The 24,762-nt window shown below is 38.9% G+C and overlaps 4 protein-coding genes across 12 annotated transcripts; 3 read left to right on the top strand and 1 right to left on the bottom strand.

Annotated features, from left to right (window-relative positions):
• Nucleotides 1–5,615: 5,615 nt before the first annotated feature.
• Nucleotides 5,616–6,838, bottom strand: LOC122003452 (sex determination protein tasselseed-2-like). The gene is made up of 2 exons (XM_042558555.1): nt 6,699–6,838; nt 5,616–6,597 (listed from the first exon to the last, which is right to left on the bottom strand). The coding sequence occupies exons 1-2, from the start codon at nt 6,710–6,712 to the stop codon at nt 5,829–5,831; spliced, it is 783 nt and encodes a 260-aa protein (XP_042414489.1). The 5' UTR covers nt 6,713–6,838; the 3' UTR covers nt 5,616–5,828.
• A 2,079-nt stretch (nt 6,839–8,917) lies between these two features.
• LOC122004898 (pentatricopeptide repeat-containing protein At5g04810, chloroplastic-like) lies at nt 8,918–11,751 on the top strand. Of its 9 annotated transcripts, XM_042559740.1 has the most exons (6): nt 8,918–9,826; nt 9,981–10,082; nt 10,226–10,355; nt 10,699–10,813; nt 10,943–11,032; nt 11,549–11,751. In XM_042559740.1, exons 1-2 carry the CDS (start codon nt 9,002–9,004, stop codon nt 10,050–10,052), a joined length of 897 nt encoding a protein of 298 aa, XP_042415674.1. In that variant the 5' UTR covers nt 8,918–9,001; the 3' UTR covers nt 10,053–10,082; nt 10,226–10,355; nt 10,699–10,813; nt 10,943–11,032; nt 11,549–11,751. The 9 variants fall into 9 exon arrangements, with proteins under 9 accessions (XP_042415674.1, XP_042415678.1, XP_042415677.1 ...); XM_042559744.1 differs by lacking the exon at nt 9,981–10,082 and having other exon boundaries at nt 10,270–10,355; nt 10,719–10,813; XM_042559743.1 differs by lacking the exon at nt 9,981–10,082 and having other exon boundaries at nt 10,270–10,355.
• A 2,570-nt stretch (nt 11,752–14,321) lies between these two features.
• Nucleotides 14,322–21,997, top strand: LOC122004896 (pentatricopeptide repeat-containing protein At5g04810, chloroplastic-like). The gene is made up of 10 exons (XM_042559733.1): nt 14,322–15,261; nt 15,661–15,788; nt 16,153–16,293; nt 16,712–16,798; nt 17,318–17,471; nt 18,996–19,055; nt 19,151–19,579; nt 19,655–19,950; nt 20,376–20,505; nt 21,276–21,997. Exons 1-10 carry the CDS (start codon nt 14,437–14,439, stop codon nt 21,684–21,686), a joined length of 2,661 nt encoding a protein of 886 aa, XP_042415667.1. The 5' UTR covers nt 14,322–14,436; the 3' UTR covers nt 21,687–21,997.
• Nucleotides 21,688–24,279, top strand: LOC122004897 (putative UDP-rhamnose:rhamnosyltransferase 1). The gene is made up of 2 exons (XM_042559735.1): nt 21,688–21,824; nt 22,728–24,279. The coding sequence occupies exon 2, from the start codon at nt 22,773–22,775 to the stop codon at nt 24,144–24,146; it is 1,374 nt and encodes a 457-aa protein (XP_042415669.1). The 5' UTR covers nt 21,688–21,824; nt 22,728–22,772; the 3' UTR covers nt 24,147–24,279.
• The last annotated feature ends 483 nt before the right edge of the window (nt 24,280–24,762 follow it).

Below are 24,762 nucleotides of genomic sequence, written 5' to 3'. Positions count from 1 at the left end.
TATATAAGCCGAGCACAAGAAGTCAAGGCTCCATTGCAACTGCTGAATTCAAATAAAGAAAGTTGAAAAGTATAGTTTCATTAATGCACGTAAAGAAAGTTGATCTTGTGACATTTCGATTTTTTGTATACCAGTATATACATGAATGTCATGCGCACGTTTTTAATACATTTTCAAAAAAAAGAAAGCTTAAAACTATGACTAAGGAAAGACATTGTCGACAAATTGAGGATGGCGTTGATCAATGGAACAACAACGACAGTAGAGGCCTCCAAAAGGCAAATACGTTCGCCCTAAGTGTTCCTGTCAATCCGTCTCAGAATCAACACGGAGGAGATAAATCACGGACGACTATTAATCTTTGAAATAATGACTAATACATAAGAAAGACATTACCTCAACTAAGATAAAATAAGTGGAAGGTAATTGCATCCTCGACCAATGGCACGGAACCAAGAATTTTATAACCTCCGGATTGGTCAGAATTTTATCTCCCCGACCAATGGCTACAGCCCGGGTAGGCCTCTTCGTCATTGTCGATGGGTCCCCGGGCTACAACTCAGGTAGGCCATTATATGGCTCCGTCCGTGCTCTTGAGAACTATGGGTTCATTATTGCATACTAATTAATGTTCAATAATTAGATGTCTTACAACCTAATCTATCAAGGCTGTTAGCTCTGCTCGAAGCCTTGCTCATTTGCAATGCTCTCTTGTAACAAGTTTGATGATGCACGCATACTAATTAATAGTCTTACCCGGAGACAAATATATTTCAAATACAATTTTATACAAATAAGAATTTGTCAAGTATTTTACATTTAGCGAAAGATGATCATATTTTATTGGTACACTTGGCATCAATAATTAAACATGAGTTTTAATAAATAACGAATATAATAGATTAAAGTTATATGTGTTATTCATCTAATCTTGTTATCGAGTATGTAGGGTTGACTAACTTGACGAGTCAAGAGGACCGAACACTAGATAAGAAGTCTAGATATGAAATTCTGATAGGAGGTCGGGATGTTTGATTCCCGATGAGTTGAAGTCTGTATATGCGATTTCAGCAGGATCGGAGGTCGAGATGTTCAATTATCGATTGGCAAAGTCCGGATGTGCGATTCCGACAGGAAGACCTGTTCGATCAGGTTGGACATTAAAGAGGTAACTTGACACTTGATAAGTGGAGATAAGTCACTGGAGGAGAGTGACTCAGTGAGGACACGTCCTGGTTGAGGGGATAGTAGACGTTGATCAAAATTAGGTCGATTTAAGAAACCTATAATTGACATCCACTACTTGTACTTTTTCAATTTAATTTACAACCAGCATAGTCTGAGTTAAAATATCCTACATGTTCAAAATTAGTTATTTTAAGGTGCCACATTCCTATATTTCATGTACCTTTTAGATATCTAAAGATTCTTTTAACATTTTTTCTGATGAATTCCTTAGCACAAATTTAATATCTAGCACACAAACTAACTGCAAATAGTATATAAGGTAAGTTTGCAGTTATGTATAACAAACTACTTCTATAATACTTTAGGTCTACCATTGTTCCATTAGGATCACTATCTATATTTTCATTTATTGTCATGCTCGTTCTTATTTCTTTAGAATTATCCATTCTAAATTTTCTAAATAATTCCTTTATATATTTTTCTTGATAGACATAATTACCTTCATTAGTTTGTTTAATTTGTAAGCCTATGAAGAAAGTTAACTTATCTACTAGACTCATTTCAAATTCTTGTTTCATTGGGTTTATAAATTCTTGTAAAAAATGTGAGTTTGTAGATCTAAAAATTATGTCATCGACGTATGCTTGGGCTATAAAAATATCGAATTTAAGGGTTTTTACAAACAAGGTTGAATCAATTCTGTTGGCACAATTTCCCCTGGGTCAAGGTTGATCAGGTTGACTAAATTTGATGTTGGCTCAAGCTTGAGTCATAATGTTTATGTTTTGATGTTTGATAATATATGGAGATTACAGGTGCAATTGTTCATATGGAAGATTGATGGCCATCAAAGGTTGACCAAAAGTCAAATAGGTCAAGGTTAATTGAAAAATTCTAACTGGAGGTTAGGCAAGGACAAGACCAACGAAAAGGTTAGCAGAAGTAGAAAATCAAAGTGGATCAGTGTTGACCAGATACATGATGTGGAAAGTCCTAGTGAGTAAAGTCAGACAAATTGGGAAGTCCTGGTGAGTGAAGTCAGATAAATTGGAAAAGCCCTAGTGAGTGAAGTTAGGCAGGTGGAAAGTCCTGATGAGTGAAGTCGGATAATTTGAAAAGTCCTTGTGAGTGAAGCCATGTACACTAACCTCTGGATTGTGCCGAAGACTCTTGACTGGTGCACTAAGCTCCCTACACACACTCAAACGAGCCAACAGAATATCAACACCAAAAATCAAGGAAGGGGTCTCAGACGAAGGTCCTCCGACACTCAAGGCGTCTCCGGGCAAGAAGTAGGACAGTAGTAACGAAAGCAACGAAAGCAACGAAAGCAACGAAAAAAACTAAACACGAAAGCAAAATAGAAAACTCGAACTCGGCTTATTTTACTTGGTTCGGAGCCTTCAGCGACTCCTACTCCATGACCCAGGTCCCGTAAATCTATCGATGGATAATCTATTAAAATTCTCCTTCGGAATCGCCGGAAGAGGGAAATGAGTACAATCAAAAAGTTATGATAAGTGTAACACGCTACACTTTTCTTTATGCAAAAACTAAGTACAATAATAAACATTCGTTACAACACCTTCGAAGATGATCGGATCTGGTTTGATGTTGGACGACTCCTCAATAGTAGTCGGGTGCAATAGTGTTATAGCAGAGCAGTAGCACGAAGCTTGAGCAATCAGAATGTCAAACGGACGCGTAGAAGCTTACAATAGAAGTGTACTTAAGTTGTTAGTCGAGATGCTCTTTTATTGAGCGTTGAAGGTGCATTTCAAAGCACTGAAGGAGCCTTCAACCCCAAAAGTTATCTTGGAATTTCAGCTTTTTATCGTCATCGAAGTCTTCGACGTTATTCGACTGAAGGTGTCTTCCAAGCTTCCAAAGGCACTTTCCATTAACAGTAATCAAGGTGCCTTCCGTCACCTGGAAGGCACCTCAGGTGCTGTTCACCCAAGGCATTTTGTGCTCTTTTGCCTTACAAAATGTGTTAGTCCAACACAAATAAAATATACCCTACAAGACAAAGTTAACACCATAAAAAAATTGATTTAGTAATTAAATTATGTTTCCCCGATACCAGGATCTAGTCAGGATCTCAATTTATATTTATGAAATGGACCTAAATTGGATTGACACCTACTATCCCTCAATCGGGATGCATCCTCAATGAGGCACTCTACTCTAGTGATTTACCTCCACTTACTAAGTTCTTAAGTTACCTCCTTGACATCCAATCTGACCCACCAAGTCTTCCTGTAGAATCGCACATCCGTATTTCGCCTATCGGGAATCAAACATCCCGACCTCCTGTCGGGATCATACATCCAGACTTTAGCCCATCGGGAATTAAACATCCTGACCTCTTGCCAGAATCCTACAACTTAACTTCGCCAATCGAGAATCACACATCCTGATTGAACTTCCTGTATGACGTCTGGTCCTCTTAACTCTTAAGTTAGTCAACCCTGTGCACTCGGTAACAAGGTTAGATCAACAACACATCGAATATATTTAGCATTTTAATCTAGTTGTTTTAGATGTTCACACGGTAACTGCAGAAATACTAGTGAGTACTTTCTCGTAAGGCTTGTCTGATGGAGATTTCTTTTGCTCTCTGGTGAAGAATCCCCCCAACAAATTTTGATAATATGTTAAGTTGATCTATTAGGTATATGGCTGTGCGGAGGAAGCTCGATCCGCCAAAAAAGAAAGCAATACACCAACTCCTACCATCACTCAGATAGAGTGCAAGGCTCTCCCTCATCCCTCAGTGCAGGTTGGCATTTGACCGACCACTTGAGCCAAGAAGGGAGGAGAGAGTAGTGCAAAAGGGGGGAAGACATCTCATAATCAACTATCGCACCAGATCGATCATTTCCTAAAAACATTGCCGTTTTTTTTATTACCATCAATCCCATCATCATGCTACTAGTGAATATCATCAGTATGCCAAGAGACACCGTTGAATGGTGGAGTCAGAAGCAACGAATAAAGGATCATCCTCGCTCCTTTCTCGAGGATCTCCTTCAAAAACATAGTGGGAAGAGTCTAGCTAACGCTCAGACCAAACATCCAATTGGTAACTTCAAGGATCAAAATATCCATCAAAAGTCAAAATGATCTTAGTCAATATTAATAGAGAAGTCAATTGACAACATTGGTCGTGGACCTCGTGGTTCGAATTTTGAACAAATCCAAGCTAATAGGCCAGAATTATATTAGCAAGTCAAAGTAGAAAACTCCAGTCAACTTGGATTGGATTGGCTTCACTCGGCATTCAATTTCTCCTAGCTTTGCTAAATCCAATTGAAAATTTTGAGCGGTTATCAAAATCAATGCAAAAGAGACAATTCCCATCCAGAAATGTTGATTGACTAGATCTCCAGATTTATTAAAATCAACATATTCTCTAAATTGATCAAAAGCACTGTCGATCGACATCTTAACATGAAGCCCAATCGACATCTTTAAGCAAAAGTCGATCTACAAAAATCAAAATGAACATCCAACTGACAAAATAAATCCGATAAAAAAATCAAAATGAAGATCCAATTAAAAATCTCAAAGAATCAAAATTTTAATTCGATCAATAATTCTAGATAACTCTAGTTGCAGGAATTATATAATGCATGTGAAATAATATAAATTAATCATAATATCATAGAATTGTAAATTCTCTCACAGTATAATTTTCTCCATCCACCACTAGACTTTCATTTACATTTCTTATAATTTATTCCCCAATAAATTATTCCATCAAACGATGTATGCTCCCATATGATAAAATTATGTTCAAATATCAACTCGACAATGCGGCAGGATGATTCGTGTTTGTCGAGCATGTTTGGCTTGCTTTTCTTATCGGATGACAATTGGAGAATAAATCCTCTATCCTCTATTATATCTTGTTTGTCATATGTTCATTCGGATGTTACAATTTATCTCTCTTGTGATCAGTTGAGATCTTCTGGTCCCTAAATTACGGACTAGGAGATGGTCTACTGCATGAGAACCCTTGATTTGGATGAACCTCACCTTTAAATAGGTGGGGTCCATTCAAATCAACGGTGTAAAAAGATGGACCATCCTCTGATCCGTAATTTACGGACCAAAGGATCCGTGCTCTTCTCGTGATAATCTTGAGTCGGATACGACGAAAATGTTAAGGACAAACATTTCACCTTTTGTCACAATGCTTGGCTTGCTTTTCTTGTTGGTCATGAACACCAAAACTTGAATTTTTTCCGAGACTCTTCCTCGCGTGACTTTCCAAACCTTGACTTCAGACGGGATTTTTTAGCCTTTTCTCAAGTCGATCGATCCGCCGAAGCAAATAACGGAAAAAGATTTAATCATTTAAAAAATTGATCAATTATTAATCCGTCGAACAGAAAGAGACGTATGACAACTATACCCGTACGGACACGAAAAAATTGACTGTTTATTCAACGTTGACCTGAGATGAAAAGTCACACGCACTATTATTTTAAGCAAAAAAAAAAACTACTACAACAATGGCAGCAGTTTTGACGGCAATGAAACAGAAATTACTATTTTAAATTATAACTGCTATGAGCGTGCGCGCAGTTATATATTATTCAAATGATATAACGGTCGTATCTAATTGGATTCGATTAGAATATTTTGGTAGCGGTGCTGGCGCCGTCGACCATGAGGTTGTGGCCGCTGACGAATCTGGACTCGTCGCTGGCTAAGAAGAGCGCCGCCTCCGCGATGTCCTCCGCCTTCAGCTTGACGCCCTTGAGGGTGGAGATCGCCTCCCCCATCGCCTCCAGCTCCTCCAGGCTCGCCTGCGTGTGCGACACCGCCTGCGGCGTGGCCACCAGCGCCGGCGACACGCAGTTGACTCGCACCCCGTGCTTCCCCAGCTCCGTCGCAGCGGCCCGCGTCAGCCCCAGCAGCGCGTGCTTCGAGCACGTGTACACCGGCGGCGCCAGCCCGCCCATCACCGACGCCACGCTGGCCGTCGTTATGATGCTCCCGCCGCCCCCGGGCGTCGCCGTCATGGCCCGCGCCGCGTGCTTCGTGCCCAGCAGCGCGCCCAGCACGTTGACGCCCATCACCCGCTCGAACGCCGCGGTCAGGTCGCCCTCGTCTAGGATGCTGCTGCCGGCGGGGTCGCTGATGCCGGCGTTGTTGAACATGACGTCCAGCCTGCCGTGGAGCGAGATGGCGGTGTCGACGGCGCGCTTCACGTCGGCCTCGAGCCGGACGTCGCAGTGGACGTACGAAGCGGCGCCCAGGCTGGCGCAGAGCGCCTCCCCCTTCTCGTCTTGGACGTCGGCGACGATGACACGAGCGCCATGGCTGACGAACAGCTTGACGGCGGCCTCGCCGATGCCGCTAGCGCCGCCGGTGATGACAGCGACCTTGCCTTCGAGCCTGAGGAATAAATTAACCAATCGACTAATTAAGGCAAATACATAGATGATAGATATCCAAATCTAACAAATTAAAGCAACAAAATCAAATCAAAGAAAGACCTTTTATTCTCCATGGAAGATCGATATGAAGCTATATATAAATCGAGTCTCTAACTAAATCGTGGTACTAATATAATGTTTCGTTGCCTCTTCTTCCCTATTTATAGCACGCTGTTGCAGCCTTTCACGGCTGATTAAGGGTAAAAACTATGAACCAAATGTCTTTGCAGAGTCGTATGTGACGAGGTTAATTATTATAGTGCGATTAGGATAAGAACGCCTCGTATAAAATCGGTTGTGAATTATGAAAGCTCAGTTCGTGTAATGTGTCGGCTCCTAAAGTCATCATCTAAATTTCTTAAAGTCAATCTAATTAACAAAATTTATGAGCCAAGCACAAGAATTCAAAGCTCCATTATATTTCAACTGCAGAAAGTTAGAAAAGTATAACTCAGTTAGTCTCATTAAATTTTCTTATGTATGATGATGATAAATCGAAAAATGCACATAATAGACAACTAATAATCTAATGTCCTTTGGATATGTTCTCTATTTGAAGAAAAAAATTTCTACAAATACATCATAAATGAGGATTGAACTACGAGTATCTAATAATAATCTGAATAGCCTGAGGACAAGTAAAGTTTTATTAATACACGTAAAGAAAGTTGATCTCGTGCATTTTGAATATTTGTATAACAGTATACGTATGAATACATTTGGAAAAAGAAAGCTTAAAACTATGACTAAGGAAATTAATGCATGGTTGACAAATTGAGGATGGACGAATCGATCAATGGAATAGCAAGGATAGTAGAGGTCTCTAACAAGATAGAGTAAGTGGAAGGTAATTGCATCCCCTTGACAAATGGCGTGGAGTCAGAAATTTTATAACGTCCGGACTGATTGAAAAAAAATATCTTTCAGATTACGTACTTTGTTTTCTTCTCATTTCTTACGGGGTTAGCTTTCTCTTTCGCTCTTATTTTTTTGCTTTCTCCCGAAAAAAATCCAACTGCTCCTTTTCGTCATTGGCATTGGGCCCACGAGCTACAACTACGGATGACAATGGATCAAGTTCAAATCGGATTATATATATATATACTCATACTCATTAAATAATCGGATATCTTCTATAATTATAATTTTTTTTTTTTCTATCGAACTATTATTATTCAACCAATATATATATATATATATATATATATATATATATATATATATATATATATATATATATATATATATATATATATATATATATAATTAAAAAATAGATTAAACATCTATATAGTCTCCTTCTAATATCAACAAAAATAATAAGTTGATTTTGAAAAAAGAAATTTTTCTTTAATATATGTATATATATTATTTAATCAGATATTCGGGTTGGGTATTGAGTATTGATAGCCCTTCCATACCCTCCTCCATTCGGATCGAATGTCAGATCCTCTATCAGATTCGGATGAAATTGTCATCCATAACTACAACCCGAGTAAGCCAACACTTAGCTTTGCCCATGCCCTTGAGAGCTATGGATTCATGTTCAATTGTCAAATCTCTTGTAACCTTATCTATCGAGGTTGTTAGCTAGCCTTGCCCATTTGCAATGCCGTCTTGTAACAAGTTTGTTGATGCACACATACTAATTAATAGTCGTACCAAGAGATAAATATATGTCCAATAAAAATATATACAAATAAGTGTTTCTAAAAAATTTCACATTCCTTGTTACAATAAAAGATGGCGTATCTTACAATACTTTTTAAATTATGTGAAGAAGGATAAATCATAGAATTAACTTATAACTAACCAATAAATGACTAGAGAAAAATTTTACATTGGCGAAGAATGGTTAAAATTGATTTATTCTTAAAATTCAATGATAAATACATCAATTTTATATTTTTTTCTTGAGTCTCAACTATCTACTAGTTGTATTCACTTGTGTAATGATGAGGATGCATACATACTTACTAATAGTCCTAAAAAAAATAAATATATCTCAAATAAGATTTTGTAATTCAAGCAAGAATTTGTCAAAGATGTTACATTCGTGGAGTTGTTAGAAGTCTATGCATAGTACAAGAAAGATTTTGTCAAGGATTTATCATTTATTAATAGTTTGAACGACTAAGTCAGAGATTAAAATAATATATTTTTTCAATTATTTAAAAATATATTTTAATGTAAACATTTTAGGAGGTCTTTCTTACAAAAATAAATAAACATTGGGGTAAAATGAAAATCACCCGCTTTATCTTTCCCGTTATCTTCTGCGGCCTCGCTCGACGCCCTCCTTCCTCTCCAAATCCAAATCGCTGAGCCATGAAATTCTACTCCCTTCACCAATCAAATCGCTGATGGATTTGCTTTTCGTCCCCGCTTCCTTCTCTCCCACGACCCTCGTTGTCAAACCCTCCGTCCTCCTCTCCCCTCGCGCTTCCCATAAGCCACCACCGGAAGCTGCAGCAGGCGCCGCCGCGCCGCTATCCTCCGCCACCATTCGCCGCCCCCTGAACCCCCCATTCCGGCAAACATCCCCTGTTGAGCCTGACACCGCCCCTTCGACCGCTCTTAAACCCTCCACCACCAACCCCTTGGCACCGAAGCTCTGGCTTTCCAGTAAGCTCTCTCCTCCACCTCCTCCTCCGCCGCTGCCACCGGCAGAAACCCTGCCATTGGATTCCGATGTGGAAGATCCCCCCTCGCCTGCTGTTAATCCTGATTCCATGGCCGACGCTGCCAAATATCGTGTTAAAGGAAAGATTTTTGTGGGGAATCTGCCGCGATGGGTCAAGAAGAACGCGATCGTCGAGTTCTTCCGCCAATTCGGACCCGTGGAGAAATGCGAGTTGATCACGGCTCATGATGATCCGGAGCGCAATATGGGGTATTGTTTCCTGTTATACGGTGGTCCTACTGCTGAGGATTCGGCTGTCAGGGCGGTGGAGTTTGACGGAGTGGAGTTCCATGGGAGGGTTTTGACTGTAAGGTTGGACGACGGGAGTCAGCAGAGAGCGAGGAAGGAAGAGAAAATGAACTGGGTAGCAGGGTCGGATCGTAGGGAGTACAAGTCGAAGTTGCATGCGGAGAGGGGGAATGCTAGAAATATATTTGTGAAGGTTTTGGACACTAAGCTAGAGGATTGGCAAGCGGTAGTGTCGGCGTGTGATAAAATACCCAAGGTACAAATCTTTCTTCCCCTGTACCACTATTTTTGACCTTTTTATCCTTGTTATTCTAAAAAATCCCCTCAGCAGCATAGAAAATGCTTCTAGTGGATGACATAGTTTATATAAAACAATCATCTTAGGGTAGATAAATTTTCTTTGCATTGAGGTTGAAGATTATCAACAACAAGAAGCAACGTGCATTAGGAGTTTTGAGTCTAGACATGAATTTGGCTCTTAAAACATTACTGCCTCTCTTTGCTATTGATGGGTAAGCCTGAATTAATTCTTTGTCCTTAGATTCCAGGGATCTTCAACCCCTAGGATCATTGTTACCAAATAAGTATTTAAAATAACTTTGCTCATCTAAATAACATTCTCAAGACTTGAGAGTTATTAACCTATATGATTCAGCCCTCTTTAGGAGATTATCTCTTGATGGTCAAGTATTATGCCAGAAGAGGTGATAAACATCATGCACGACAGCACGAGCAACTTTTGAGAGCATGAGAGCAAGAGGAATTGAACCAGATGAACGTACAAGGTAACATATTATACAATTATCATATTTATGCTGTGTTAGTTGATTTTTGTAGTAAATACTTTGTTGAAAATGTGTGAAAATATAAAAGTGTGAAAAATATAAAGGAGAACAATTTGGAAAATAGCTAGATATATCTATGCTGAATTGGAAAATAAAGGAGAACAATTTCAAGTGATTTCTAATTCAAAATTGTTCCCCAAAGAAATGAATAATTGCCTGAAACTTCTCTAGTATTTTCCTCATGTTCTATAGTTCGTTGTGAACACTTTACTTTTGGCATTATGAATGATCATGTTGATTTAAGCATTCATTTCTTGTGTTTAAGTAAATTCATTTCATGCAGCCTCGTTCACGCTTATGCAGTTGCCAGAGATATGCATGGGGCTTTGTCTTGCGTTGATGAAATGAAGACTGAGGGTGTTGAGTTGACTTTGTCTTGCTAAAGTCCTCGATGCTGAGTGAGTATTACTTTCGATAATTCAGTCAAAAACTAAAGAGATATAGATCCGCCTACTTGCTGTCTAATGCATCTTTGTTACTTTTGATCTAATAAATCTTCCCTAATGACCTCTTTGCTACTTTGGAAGATCTGCAGATATCTACTTCAAAGAGGCAAAGCAAAAGTTTTCTTCCTTGAATGGCGGCGTAATATACAGCAACATCATTTACGCACATTGGTTAGTATTTTTTTTATGGATTTATATGGCTTTTGTGATACTGCTGTTTGTTATTTGGAATGATTGCCATTTCAAAATATCACTCGATTTCTTATATTTCACTACTTGATGCATGTTATGTGCTTTCCCAAAGTTATGCTGTGATTGAGATGCCATTACCTCTCAGATTAGTGTGTTGGATAGCCTAATCTTAGTAATGCATGTCGGTAACTCGTATTAATCCTCAAGTATGCTAGCCAGAATTTTATTGTGGTATATCTTATAATCAAGCTATTTTTCATGATGGCACTGATCTATACTCATCTTTTTAACTTTGAGTAGTACTCTACCTAGGAGCTTTATAGTAGGCATTTCAGAATATACTTCCTGTAAACAATATATCTTTATGAATAAGACATGCAGAATTCTGTCTTCATTCCAGATAATGGAAAATCTTAGATTACATCAATATTTGTTTTTGTGGTTCTTTATCAGATAGGGATACTTGTAATTTTCTCAAACCACTTCCTTGTGCAGTCAAAGTGACAATATGTCTCAAGCTGAAGTTTTGGTTCGAGAAATGGAAGAACAAGGAATGGATGTTTCTATTAACAAATATCACACAATGATAGATGGTTATACCAATATTCGAGATGAGAAGAAATGTTTAATTGTGTTTGATAGGCTTAAGGTAACGAAACATCCTGTATATTTGTATTCTAATTCATGGAATTTTTATTTTTTTTCTTGTTTTTGGTCTGAAGATTTGGTGTCAATTCACATATCTTGTATCCTCATGCATTTCTTGCTCCAGTTTGCATGTGCTGCTCCTCTGGCATCTCCAAACTCTAGCTGTGTTCCATTTGACAATAACTAGCTCGCGATGGTATAAAACCTATAGGATGCTAATGAAACCTGATGATCACTAGTTTCCCTTTATTTCTTCACTTGCATATGGTTAGTAACTGTGAAAAGGAGACTGGAAACAGTGTCACTAGCATTTGGAACCAGAGGTAATAATCACAAGTGATCATTGTCATGTCACTACATCTTCTTGTTTATGGTTTTTTGTTAAACATACTAACATATATCAACTTTTATAACCTCTAAGAAGATAGTGTAAGTGGAAGGTAATTGCATCCCCTTGATCCAAGAATTTTATAACCTCCGGGTTGGTAAGAAAAATAAAATAAAATCTTCGAACTAGGTACTTTATTTTCTTCCAATTTCTTACCGGGCTAGCTTCCTCTTTAGCTTCCTATTTTTTCTCTCCCATGGCTCCTCTTTGTCATTGTCGTTCGGCCCCTGAGCTACCGCTTGAGTAGGCCATCATGTGGTGCCCTTGAGACCTATGGATTCATGTTCAATGATCAAATCTCTTGCAATATTATCTATCAAGGTTGTTAGCTCTGCCGGAAGCCTTGCCCATTTGCAATGCGCTCTCTTGTAACAAGTTTGATAGTGCACACGTACTAATTAATAGTCGTAACAAGAGACATATATTTCAAATAAAATTTTATACAAATAAGAGTTTGTCAAGGATTTTACATTCGTTGCTGTATGAAAAGATGATTACGTTATCTTAGGCGTCTCTCACGGTCCGTTTCTAAATTATATGAATAGAAGTAATATTGGCATAACGTGACGGATAAGAATGGGATGACTTAGGCGTCTCTCACGGTCCGTTTCTAAATTATATGAATAGAAGTAATATTGGCATAACGTGACGGATAAGAATGGGATGAATTATCTATGTAAAAATTAAACAAGTTTTTCCCAATCTTTCAACTCGGATTAGTAGCAGGAGCACAATTATAATAAAAATAAATAAACTATTTTAAAAGAAAGAGACAAAAGAATTATTTAGTTACAATCTAGATGGTTATTAATTCAAGGTAAATAAAAACACTAAAAAAAAGTCTCCTTTGGTGATGGCGGAGAAACCTCTTACGCGTGTTGAATGCTCAAAATGTTGTTAGGAAATTAAATACTAGAGTTGATGATGATTTCTTAGGTCCCGGGGTTTTTTTATAATCTCTTAAAAAGTTATCCGTAGTTTGAAGGCGCTTTCAAAAAGGTCCAAGACGCCTTCCATCGGATAGAGTTTATCCGTCGAGGATAAAACTTTATCCTCGACTAACGGCTAGCGAAGACGCCTTCTAGCCATGGAAAACACATTCAAAGGATGGAAGACACCTTCGTACTGTTCATCGAATGTGTCTTCCAGCCATGAAAGACGTATTCCACAGGGCAACTCAGCTCAAAGCTGATCTCTTCGCGTAGTTCTTCGCATAGGTGATTCTCTGGCTAACAAGAGTTAAGCTCATCCGAACCCAACTCCGACCTTCTCCTTGAGTAAGCTTCCTTCCCGGCTTCTAGTCCCTCGAACGTCGCGCATGTCTTTCTTATACACCTTGTCATCTTTCTCGCTAACTGTGTTTTCCGCTCGACTTCTTATGTTCCCAAACTCCTGCGCACTTAGACACAAGAATCAAACACAACGTGGTACTAATAAGTAAATTATAGGATCAATTTATAATCGATCGTCAAATAACTTGGAAACAATTTCACATTGGTAAAAATTAGTTAGAAATTAATTTATTCTTAAAATTCAAGAACAAATACGTCAATTTCAGTTCTCTCAAGTTTCAACCATTCTCTTTTTAACAAGTTTGACCATGATGCACACATACTAAGTCATAATTGTACCAAAAATAAATATATCTCAAATAAGATTTTATAAGGACATCTCCCATGAAGATATTTGAAAGAGATCCCTCATGAAAGATATTTGAGAGGTGAATAAAAATTATCGGACATAATTTTATGCCCGATGATTTCATTCTTGATGGCATGCAAGTGGGTCTCATAAGGAGAAATGATTATTTTTTTAGATATTTTATTATATAATTTGAGATATTTGAGAGTAAGATATTTGGTAGGTGAGACTCATAAATATTTAATTAAGGGGATATTTGATTATAAAATTTGAGATATTTGAAAAAAGATATTTAAGTGATGACGTAAACGTAGGGATCATAAATATTTAGAGAAAATATTTAATTTATTAGGATACTCTGATTCAAATCAGAATTTGTCAAAGATCTTGCATTCGTCGAGTAGTTAGAAGCCTATGCATAGTACAAGTAAAATCTTGTCAGAGATTTATTAGTAGTGTGAACAATATAACGGCTAAAGTCAGAGATTAAAATAATATATATATTTTCAATTATTTAAAAATATATTTTAATGTAAACATTTTAGGAGGTCTTTCTTACAACAATAAATAAACATTAGGGTGAAATGAAAATCACCCTCTTTATCTTTCCCGATATCTTCTGCGGCCTCGCTCGACGCCCTTCTTCCTCTCCAAATCCAAATCGCTGAGCCATGAAATTCTACTCCCTTCACCAATCAAATCGCTGATGGATTTGCTTTTCGTCCCCGCTTCCTTCTCTCCCACGACCCTCGTTGTCAAACCCTCCATCCTCCTCTCTCCTCGCGCTTCCCATAAGCCACCGCCGGAAGCTGCAGCAGCCGCCGCCGCGCCGCTATCCTCCGCCACCATTCGCCGCCCCCTGAACCCTCCATTCCGGCAAACACCCCCTGTTGAGCCTGACACCGCCCCTTCGACCGCTCTTAAACCCTCCACCACCAACCCCTTGGCACCGAAGCTCTGGCTTTCCAGTAAGCTCTCTCCTCCACCTCCTCCTCCGCCGCTGCCACCGGCAGAAACCCTGCCATCGGATTCCGATGTCGAAGATCCTCCCTCGCCTGCTGTTAATCCCGATTCCATGGCCGACGCTGCCAAATATCGTGTTAAAGGAAAGATTTTTGTGGGGAATCTGCCGCGATGGGCCAAGAAGAACGAGATCGTCGAGTTCTTCAGCCAATTCGGGCCCGTGGAGAAATGCGAGTTGATCAGGGCTCATGATGATCCGGAGCGCAATATGGGGTATTGTTTCCTGTTATACGGTAGTCCTACTGCTGAGGATTCCGCTGTCAGGGCGGTGGAGTTTGACGGAGTGGAGTTCCATGGGAAGGTTTTGACTGTAAGGTTGGACGACGGGAGTCAGCAGAGGGCGAGGAAGGAAGAGAAAATGAACTGGGTAGCGGGGTCGGATCGTAGGGAGTACAAGTCGAAGTGGCATGTGGAGAGGGGGAATGCTAGCAATAGATTTGTGAAGGTTTTGGACACTAAGCCAGAGGATTGGCAAGCAGTAGTGTCGGCGTTTGATAAAATACCCAAGGTACAAATCTTTCTTCCCCCGTACCACTATTTTTGACCCTTTTATCCTTGTTATTCTAAAAAATCCCCTCCGCAGCATAGAAAATGCTTCTAGTGGATGACATAGTTTATATAAAGCAATCATCTTAGGGTAGATTAATTTTCTTTGCATTGAGGTTGAAGATTATCAAAAACAAGAAGCAATGTGCATTAGGAGTTTTGAGTTTAGACATGTATTTGGCTCTTAAAACATTACTGTCTCTCTTTGCTATTGATGGGTAAGCCTGAATTAATTCTTTGTCCTTAGATTCCAGGGATCTTCAACCCCTAGGATCATTATTGCCAAATAAGTATTTAAAATAACTTTGCTCATCTAAATAACATTCTCAAAACTTGAGAGTTATTAACCTATATGATTCAGCCCTCTTTAGGAGATTATCGCTTGATGGTCAAGTATTATGCCAGAAGAGGTGATAAACATCATGCACGAGCAACTTTTGAGAGCATGAGAGCAAGAGGAATTGAACCAGATGAACGCATATTTACAAGGTAACATATTATACAATTATCATATTTATGCTGTGTTAGTTGATTTTTGTAGTAAATACTTCGTTGAAAAAATTTACTTGTGTATTACTTGCCATAGACCAGATAAAAGTGTGAAAAATATAAAGGAGAACAATTTGGAAAATAGCTAGATATATCTATGCTGAATTGGAAAATAAAGGAGAACAATTTCAAGTGATTTCTAATTCAAAATTGTTCCCCAAATAAATGAATAATTGCCTGAAACTTCTCTAGTATTTTCCTCATGTTCTATAGTTCGTTGTGAACACTTTACTTTTGGCATTATGAATGATCAAGTTGATTTAAGCATTCATTTCTTGCGTTTAAGTAAATTCATTTCATGCAGCCTTGTTCACGCTTATGCAGTTGCCAGAGATATGCGTGGGGCTTTGTCTTGCGTTGATGAAATGAAGACTGAGGGTGTTGAGTTGACTATGGCAACATACAGTATCCTTATTGCTGGGTTTGCTAAAGTCCTCGATGCTGAGTGAGTATTACTTTCGATAATTCATGTATTTGTCATTAACTTTTATAATCCACCATTTTTTTGTTATATGTTTGATGTGGAAAGCCTAGAAGCTAAGGAATATAATCATTGTTTGTTTTGGTTGAATTCATAACCAAACTGATATGAGACTATGACATTCCTGAGTTTGCAATCCATGTTGTCATCTCAACCATCTCCATTATTATACAAGTATTGTTTGTTTAATCACCTGGGATATGCATGATTTTATCAGGCTACTTGTGAATGTTGATTGTGATTTGATTTGGCTGATACAAAATTCTTTTACTTCTCAGTCAAAAACTAAAGAGATATAGATCCGCCTACGATCTGTCTAATGCATCTTTGTTACTTTTGATCTAATAAATCTTCCCTGATGACCTCTTTGCTACTTTGGAAGATCTGCAGATAGCTACTTCAAAGAGGCAAAGCAAAAGTTTTCTTCCTTGAATGGCGTAATATACAGCAACATCATTTACGCACATTGGTTAGTATTTTTTTTTATGGATTTATATGGCTTTTGTGATACTGCTGTTTGTTATTTGGAATGATTGCCATTTCAAAATATCACTCGATTTCTTATATTTCACTACTTGATGCATGTTATATGCTTTCTCAAAGTTATGCTGTGATTGAGATGCCATTACCTCTCAGATTAGTGTGTTGGATAGCCTAATTGTAGTAATGCATGTCGGTAACTCATATTAAACCTCAAGTATGCTAGCCAGAATTTTATTGTGGTATATCTTATAATCAGGCTATTTTTCATGATGGCACTGATCTATACTCATCTTTTTAACTTGAGTAGTACTCTACCTTGGAGCTTTATAGTAGGCATTTCAGAATATACTTCCTGTAAACAATATATCTTTATGAATAAGACATGCAGAATTCTGTCTTCATTCCAGATAATGGAAAATCTTAGATTACATCAATATTTGCTTTTTTTTTGGTTCTTTATCAGATAGGGATACTCGTAATTTTCTCAAACCACTTCCTTGTGCAGTCAAAGTGACAATATGTCTCAAGCTGAAGTTTTGGTTCGAGAAATGGAAGAACAAGGAATAGATGTTTCTATTAACATATATCACACAATGATGGATGGTTATACCAATATTCGAGATGAGAAGAAATGTTTAATTGTGTTTGATAGGCTTAAGGTAACGAAACATCCTGTATATTTGTATTCTAATTCATGGAATTTTTATTTTTTTTCTTGTTTTTGGTCTGAAGATTTGGAGTCAATTCACATATCTTGTATCTGCATGCATTTCTTGCTACAGTTTCCATGTGTCGCTCCTCTGGCATCTCCATACTCTAGCTGTGTGTTCCATTTGACAATAACTAGCTTGCGATGGTATAAAACCTATAGGATGCTAATGAAACCTGATTATCACTAGTTTCCCTTTATTTCTTCACTTGCATATGGTTAGTAACTGTGAAAAGGAGGCTGGAAACAGTGACACTAGCATTTGGAACCAGAGGTAATAATCAAAAGTGATCATTGTCATGTCACTACATCTTCTTGTATATGGTTTTCTGATAAACATACTAACATATATCAACTTTTAGGGTGCATTTGGACCACGGTATTTGGAAGCCATGTTATTTCTAGATTTCATGATTTTTAAAATTTTCATTTGCAGAGACTGCAAGAATGTACATACTTTAACTGTAGATTTATTTGGATGACAAAATGATTTCTTTGTGTTAGAAAAAGGATACACGACACCTTAGAGCCAACATGAATTGAGAAAAAATAACTCGATTGAATTAAGATTTGATTTCATAGTCATTTGTGTTGAATTCTTTCTCAAGGATGATGTTCTAGGTTACATGGAATTTGCTTAACATGATAGTAATTTCTATTGAGTTGTGGTAAGCTGTTCAACTATTTGATAATTGGAATCTTTTTTTTTTAATTGAATATTCTTTCCTGTTAAACTTGGTTGGATGGTTTTTATTTGAAATGTTTCAACTTGGATCTTAGCGTTTTAAAGGGAAACAAAACAATTTTATTTTTTAAAGAATATAAAAACTTAGATATTAAATTTTATTTTCTTTTTTAAGATACCTATTGGATTGATGTGTTTTGAAACCATGATTCTCAAAATATTTGCAATTTGGAATGCAGTATTATTTTATTTTTTTGAAAAATCCTAGACTCTTTTTCTAAGAATCTGAGTCGTGGTTTAATCTGGGAAAGAATTATGTCAATATGTCATTGTAATCCATTTTTTTAAGAAGCAAATATATATATATATATTATGATCATAGGCAATATATATTTTTTAGTTAAGTAAAACATTTTCTGGACTTCGTCTCCCCTCAATGAAGGTCATTTCGAACTCCAAGAACAAACATGATTGACTTACAATCACCTTTAACTTGATTCAACTAGTCTAATGAGAATTTATTGGTTGACTTCCAACTTGTCCATATTATCTTAGTATGATTTCTCTCTTTGTGTATTATACACTGAAGACAGCCTTGATCGGAATCTTTTATATTAATTCCAAACTTCTATTGTATTATAGTCATTTTTGATGCATTAACTTTTTGCTTCCTACTTGCTTAAGTTGACAACAAAAGTGGCTGCAGTGCCATTGTCTAATAATTTTTCATTATGGCCAACAGGCACACTGCGACTATGCAAGACTCAGATTTTTGTTGTTTTTCTGCAGGAATGTGGATTTAAACCTTCAATCATCAGTTATGGGTGTCTTATTAATCTGTATGCTAAGGTAAAGAAATTTATTTCAATTTGTTGTTTATATAACCTTTTCCAATGCAATATCAATTTAAACAATGTGTATGTGATTAATATCTTGATTTCCAGATTGGTAAAGTTTCCAAGGCCCTTGAGGTTAGCAAAATGATGGAGTTGAGCGGCATTGTGCACAACCACAAGACATACTCAATGTTGATCAATGGCTTTATCCAGTTAAAGGACTATGCTAATGCTTTCAGCATTTTTGAGCAAATGCTTCAATCAGGCTTGAAACCTGATGTTGTTCTCTATAATAACATTATATGTGCATTCAGTAAGATGGGTAACACTGATCGAGCCATTCAGGTTGTTCATGAAATGCAGAAAGGGAAGCATCGGCCTTCCACTCGCACATTTTTGCCTATCATAGATGCCTTTGCTGCAGTAGGTGACATGAGAAGAGCTATGGAAATTTTTGATTTGATGAGGCGAAGTGGATGTGTCCCAACAGTAGAAATTTACAATGTTCTTATTCACGGCCTTGTTCAAAAGCACAAGGTAGTCATCATGTTTTGTGGTTTAAGGTTGACGCTAATAATTTATATTTGTGCGATTAACCATATTCTTTTCCAGATGGAGAAAGCTGTTGAAGTAATTAATAAGATGTCTCTAACTGGTATAACACCGAGCAAGCATACCTACACTACAATCATGCAAGGATATGCTTCTGATGGTGATATTGGTAAAGCTTTCGAATATTTTACCAAAATCAAAGAGGCAGGCATAGAGCTTGATGCTTTCATCTATGAAGCACTTCTGAAAGCTTGTTGCAAATCTGGAAGAATGCAGAGTGCTCTTGCGGTCACAAGAGAAATGAGTGCTCAAAAGATACCTCGTAACACATTTGTCTACAATATATTAATAGATGGGTAATAATTAAACTTTTTCCTATTGTTAACACTTGTTTTCCTTGTCTGTTCACTTTTTTTTTTTAAATAAAATAAAATATATTGATGCGTGGACAATTCATGATGTTTTTAGAGGAAGTTTTGATTTGGATTTCAGAGGTATATATCTTAGGGTTTTGGTTTTTTTTTCTATTTCTTTGTACAATGTTTAAACTTACTAGACATAGTTGTATGTGTTTGTGCATTTGTTACAATTTTTCATGTGCTTAACTGTGAGAAATCTGTTCTAAATAATTTACAGAAACCCTAGACTCTTAGATACTTCATCTTTATGAAAGTATCTTTGTGAGCTGAAATTTTTTTGTTGAACGTTGCCTCGTGTTCTGGGCTTGGTTCATATTTCAAATTATTTCCCCCTCAATGACCTGACTAGTCTTATTCATCAGGTGGGCCAGGAGAGGAGATGTTTGGGAGGCTGCTGATTTGTTGCATCAAATGAAGCAGGATGGAGTTCCTCCTGACATTCATACCTACACTTCTTTAATAAATGCGTGCTGCAAGGCTGGTGATATGATGGTAATCAACTATCCTTTACTTAACGCTATTCTTTCCTCAATTAAGTTATATTGGTATTGAAGGATATTGGTTCATTTTGCGTTTGTCGTGAGTAACCACATAAATAATTATAATTAGCTAACTATTGTTGCTTTTTATCAAAATGAAAATGAGGCATAGGATAATTAACAACTCTATAATTAACTTAGAATAAGCATAAGCTCACTTTATCAATTTGGTTTGGTTTATAATTATCAGGGAATGCACCAAATTGTATTTTCTTTTCCAAAATAAACCAAACTGAAAATATCGGCTTAGTTTAGCAGCGTGTACTTAATGACCCACCAAGCACGACAACCTATTTAAGAGAGAGAGAGAGAGAGAGAGAGTTCAATATTTTTTTAAAACTGTAGCAAGAAAACAGATAGTATGATATTCATTGCTTGGTTTCTAATCACTTGCCAGTCAATATTTTAAAGGAAAGCTGATGATCTAAAACTTCAAAACATTGTGAGTCAACCCCGATAACTGATTCCATGTTTTCAATATGAGGAGTTGCTTGAGGATGATTTGGTCCTGGGTTTAGTATGAAGATGCAAAATAGATGTGAGGGAGAGAATCAAAATAGATTATTATTATTATTTTCCATGTGTTGTTGTTGGTATAATTTTTTAAAAATATATTTTTTATGTGGCTTATTCTCATTTTCTGTTTGAATTAGTGTTCGCTCCACCCTCGTTGAATGACACAGTTAGTCTGTTCATCCTCAGTTTGCATTTTACTTTGTACAGAGAGCATCAAAAGTACTTGAAGAGATGGAGTCTGCCAGGGTGAGGCCTAATGTTAAAACATACACCACCCTGATCAGAGGTTGGGCACGAGCTTCACTTCCTGAAAAGGCTTTGAAATGCTTTGAAGAGATGAAATTAGCAGGTTTGAAGCCTGACAAGGCAGCATACCATTGCCTCGTAACTTCTCTCTTATCAAGGACAACCTTGGCCGAAGAATACATATGTTCTGGAATTGTGCGTGTTTGTAAAGAAATGGTAGAAAATGACCTGACTGTTGACTTACACACTGCTATCCACTGGTCCAAGTGCTTGCGCAAGATAGAGAGGACTGGAGGCGAACTTACAGAAGTTTTGCAGAGAACATTCCCTCCTAGCTGGACTTCCCATGAGATCCCTGAGATTTCTGATTGAATGTTTTTGTGCCGGCGTCGATATTGCTGAATGCCGGCACTGATACGGTGTGAAAAAAATAGAGTCGACTCTGGAAGGACCATCGAGCTTCAAGAGGATCAAACTTGCAGCCAGAACCAATGTGGAACTTAGCTCGAAGTAAGTTGTGCTCATCTTTCATGTGAGTATCTTTCTCTTTTGTTCCTTTTTTCTGAAGCTTTTTTTCCCCCCTCCGTATTAAGATCATGCTGAGGTGACACTTTAATCAGCTTGTTCATCTTGTTTAACACTTCATTTTAAATGATAAATGGCTAGCTCATAATTTAGAATTACACCTGAAATGGTTGATTTCCTTTTGAGATATAATGCATGTTAATATGGTTATATATAGAACTGACGAGCCTTCTCTTTTACGCATCAAGCTTTACAGAGTGATTGAACTGACTCCATTGTTGTCATGGAATTCAACAAATCTGGTTTTAATTTGTTCTTTTACACAAGCAAATATTTTATGGGAAAATTTACATGCAGTCCCCATTGGTAAATAAATCTTTGCATGCATTCCCATCCATGAAAATCTTTGTTTTTACTCCCTAGTCAAACATATTTACCTAATTGTTCATGAAAATCTTTGCATGCATTCCCATCCATGAAAATTTGCATGCAGTCCCCATTTTCGTTTTTGGACTTTTTATATTCAATTTTGATCTTTTTGTACCTAAAAAATCTGAGGGACAATTTAGGTATCAATATTTGTATGAGGGAGTTAAATAAATAATATTTTGCATGCAGGGAGTTAAAATAAAGTTTTTTTGGATATGGAGATTGTAGGTAAAGTTAACATTATGATTGAGAATTTTTTTCTAATTTACCGATATTTTATATTAATTGTAATTAAAATTAATATAAAAATTATTTTTGAGATGTTTTTTTGTTATCTTATCCCTCAAGCAAGTGTAGTAAAATCTTCTTGAACCAAATCTTGAGAAGGCATCAGCGGTGAGCTGGCACCTTTGTCTTCTTCACTCAGGAATTGACATTACTTATATCTTCTTCACTTAGCAATGGGAGATTTTTACTTCCCCTCCCTTTGACTTCGACGGCGGCATGCACATCGTCATACTCCCATGGCTCGCCCTCGGCCACCTCCTTCCCTTCGCGGAGCTCGCCAAGCGCATCGCCCAGCACGGCCACCGCGTCTCCTTCCTCGCCACCCCTAAAAACATCAGCCGTCTCCCCGTCCTTCCTCCCCACCTATCCTCCCTCATCCGCTTCGTCGAGCTCCTCGTGCCCCCCATCGAACACCTTCCGCACGGCGCCGAAGCTTCTATCGACCTTTCCTCCGACGACCTCAGGCCCTATCTGCGCCAGGCCTTCGACACCTTCCAGCACCAGCTATCTGCGCTCCTCCGCCGGACGCCGCCCGACTGGATCCTCTTCGACTATGCAGCCTACTGGGCGCCCCGGGTAGCCGCGGAGTTCGGCGTGCCGTGCGCCTTCGTCTCCCTCTACGACGCCGCAGTGCTCACCTTCTTCGGACCGCCGTCGGCGCTGATGGGCGGCGAGGGCGCCAGGACGACGCCCGAGCAGTTCGCGGAGCCGCCGGCGTGGGTCCCCTTCGAGTCTACCATCTTCTACAAGCCGTACGAGGCAAGGGAGCTGTTCGAGCCGGGGGCCGTGCCGGACGCCTCCGGCGTGTCGGAATCTTACCGGTTCGGCAAGTCCATGCAAGATTGCCAGCTGATAGCCATCAGGAGCTGCAAAGAGTACGAAGAGGAGTGGTGCGACCATCTCGGGAAGCTTCACGAGCCGCCGGTGATTCCGCTGGGATTTTTCCCTCCCTCGCCGCCGGAAGCAGAGAGCGAAAACAGAACATGGAGCGGAATCCGCCAATGGCTCGATGAGCTAAACCCCGGCTCGGTCGTTTACGCCGCGTTCGGAAGCGAAGTAAAGCTGAGGGATTGGCAGTTGCAGGCGATCGCTCTCGGCCTGGAGCAATCCTCGCTGCCGTTCGTTTGGGCGGCGAGAGCGCCGGCGGGGTCGCACGCTACGCTGCCAGAAGGCTTCGTGGAGAGGACCAAAGGGCGGGGGCTTGTGTGCATGGACTGGGCGCCTCAGGTCCGTGTCCTCCGTCACCGGTCAGTCGGCGGATTCTTGACTCACGCCGGGTGGAATTCGATCGTCGAGGGGCTCGCCTCCGGGCGCGCCCTGGCGCTGCTGCCGCTCATGTTTGATCAAGGGCTGAACGCGAGGGATCTCGTGGGAAGAGGGGTCGGCGTGGAGGTGCCGAGGAGGGAGGAGGACGGAACGTTCACGGCGGATGGGATCGCGAGGACCTTGAGGCTGGTGATGGTGGAGGAAGAAGGAGAGGCATTGAAGGCGAAGGCGAAGGAGTACGGGAAGCTCTTTGGGGACGAGGAGACGAACGACCGCTGTGTGAGGCAATTCATCGAACATCTAGAAGACCACCGGAGGCGATAGCAAGCCGATCCTCTTCATTAAAAACACACCAGTTAATGTTGTGCTGGACTTAGGAAGAGAAACACACAAACACGCATGTGACATTCACGTGTTCGGCCAGCCTTTAAAGTTTAAATCATCTTTATTTTGAATACTTTTTTTTTCCAACATAAATTTTGACTACGCAAATGCTACCACAACCAATCGTGTAGTCGTGTAGATAATCGAACACAAATTTTGACTATGCAAATGCTACCCCAACCAATCGTGTAGATAACCTACTGATCGATCACAAAGTCAAATCTCATTAATTCCTATTGATCATGTCCGATCCTGTTTGATAGTTGAGATGAAGGAAACGTGGTGTTTCGATTAATCGTGTGTTAACTCCTCGAGATCTTGTAATTATAGTTGTGTCAATGTTGAATCAGGGAAGGGATCTTCGATGATGATCCTCCGACGTTCAAGTTAATCACCGACGATGTGTGGAAGCATAGCAAAATAGTGAGTAGAATATTGTTTATCTCCGTTGAAGTTTGGACTCCTCCTTTATATAGGGTTTATTTAGCGCGCGTGCATGCTTCCCGAAGCTTTCCTGAAAAGATGTATTAATAAAGTGTCTCTGACACAATACCTT

The sequence above is a fragment of the Zingiber officinale genome, chromosome 7B (assembly GCF_018446385.1).
Source record: "Zingiber officinale cultivar Zhangliang chromosome 7B, Zo_v1.1, whole genome shotgun sequence".
NCBI classification, from domain to species: Eukaryota; Viridiplantae; Streptophyta; class Magnoliopsida; order Zingiberales; family Zingiberaceae; genus Zingiber; species Zingiber officinale.
This window is presented reverse-complemented; position numbering and strand designations above follow the sequence as displayed.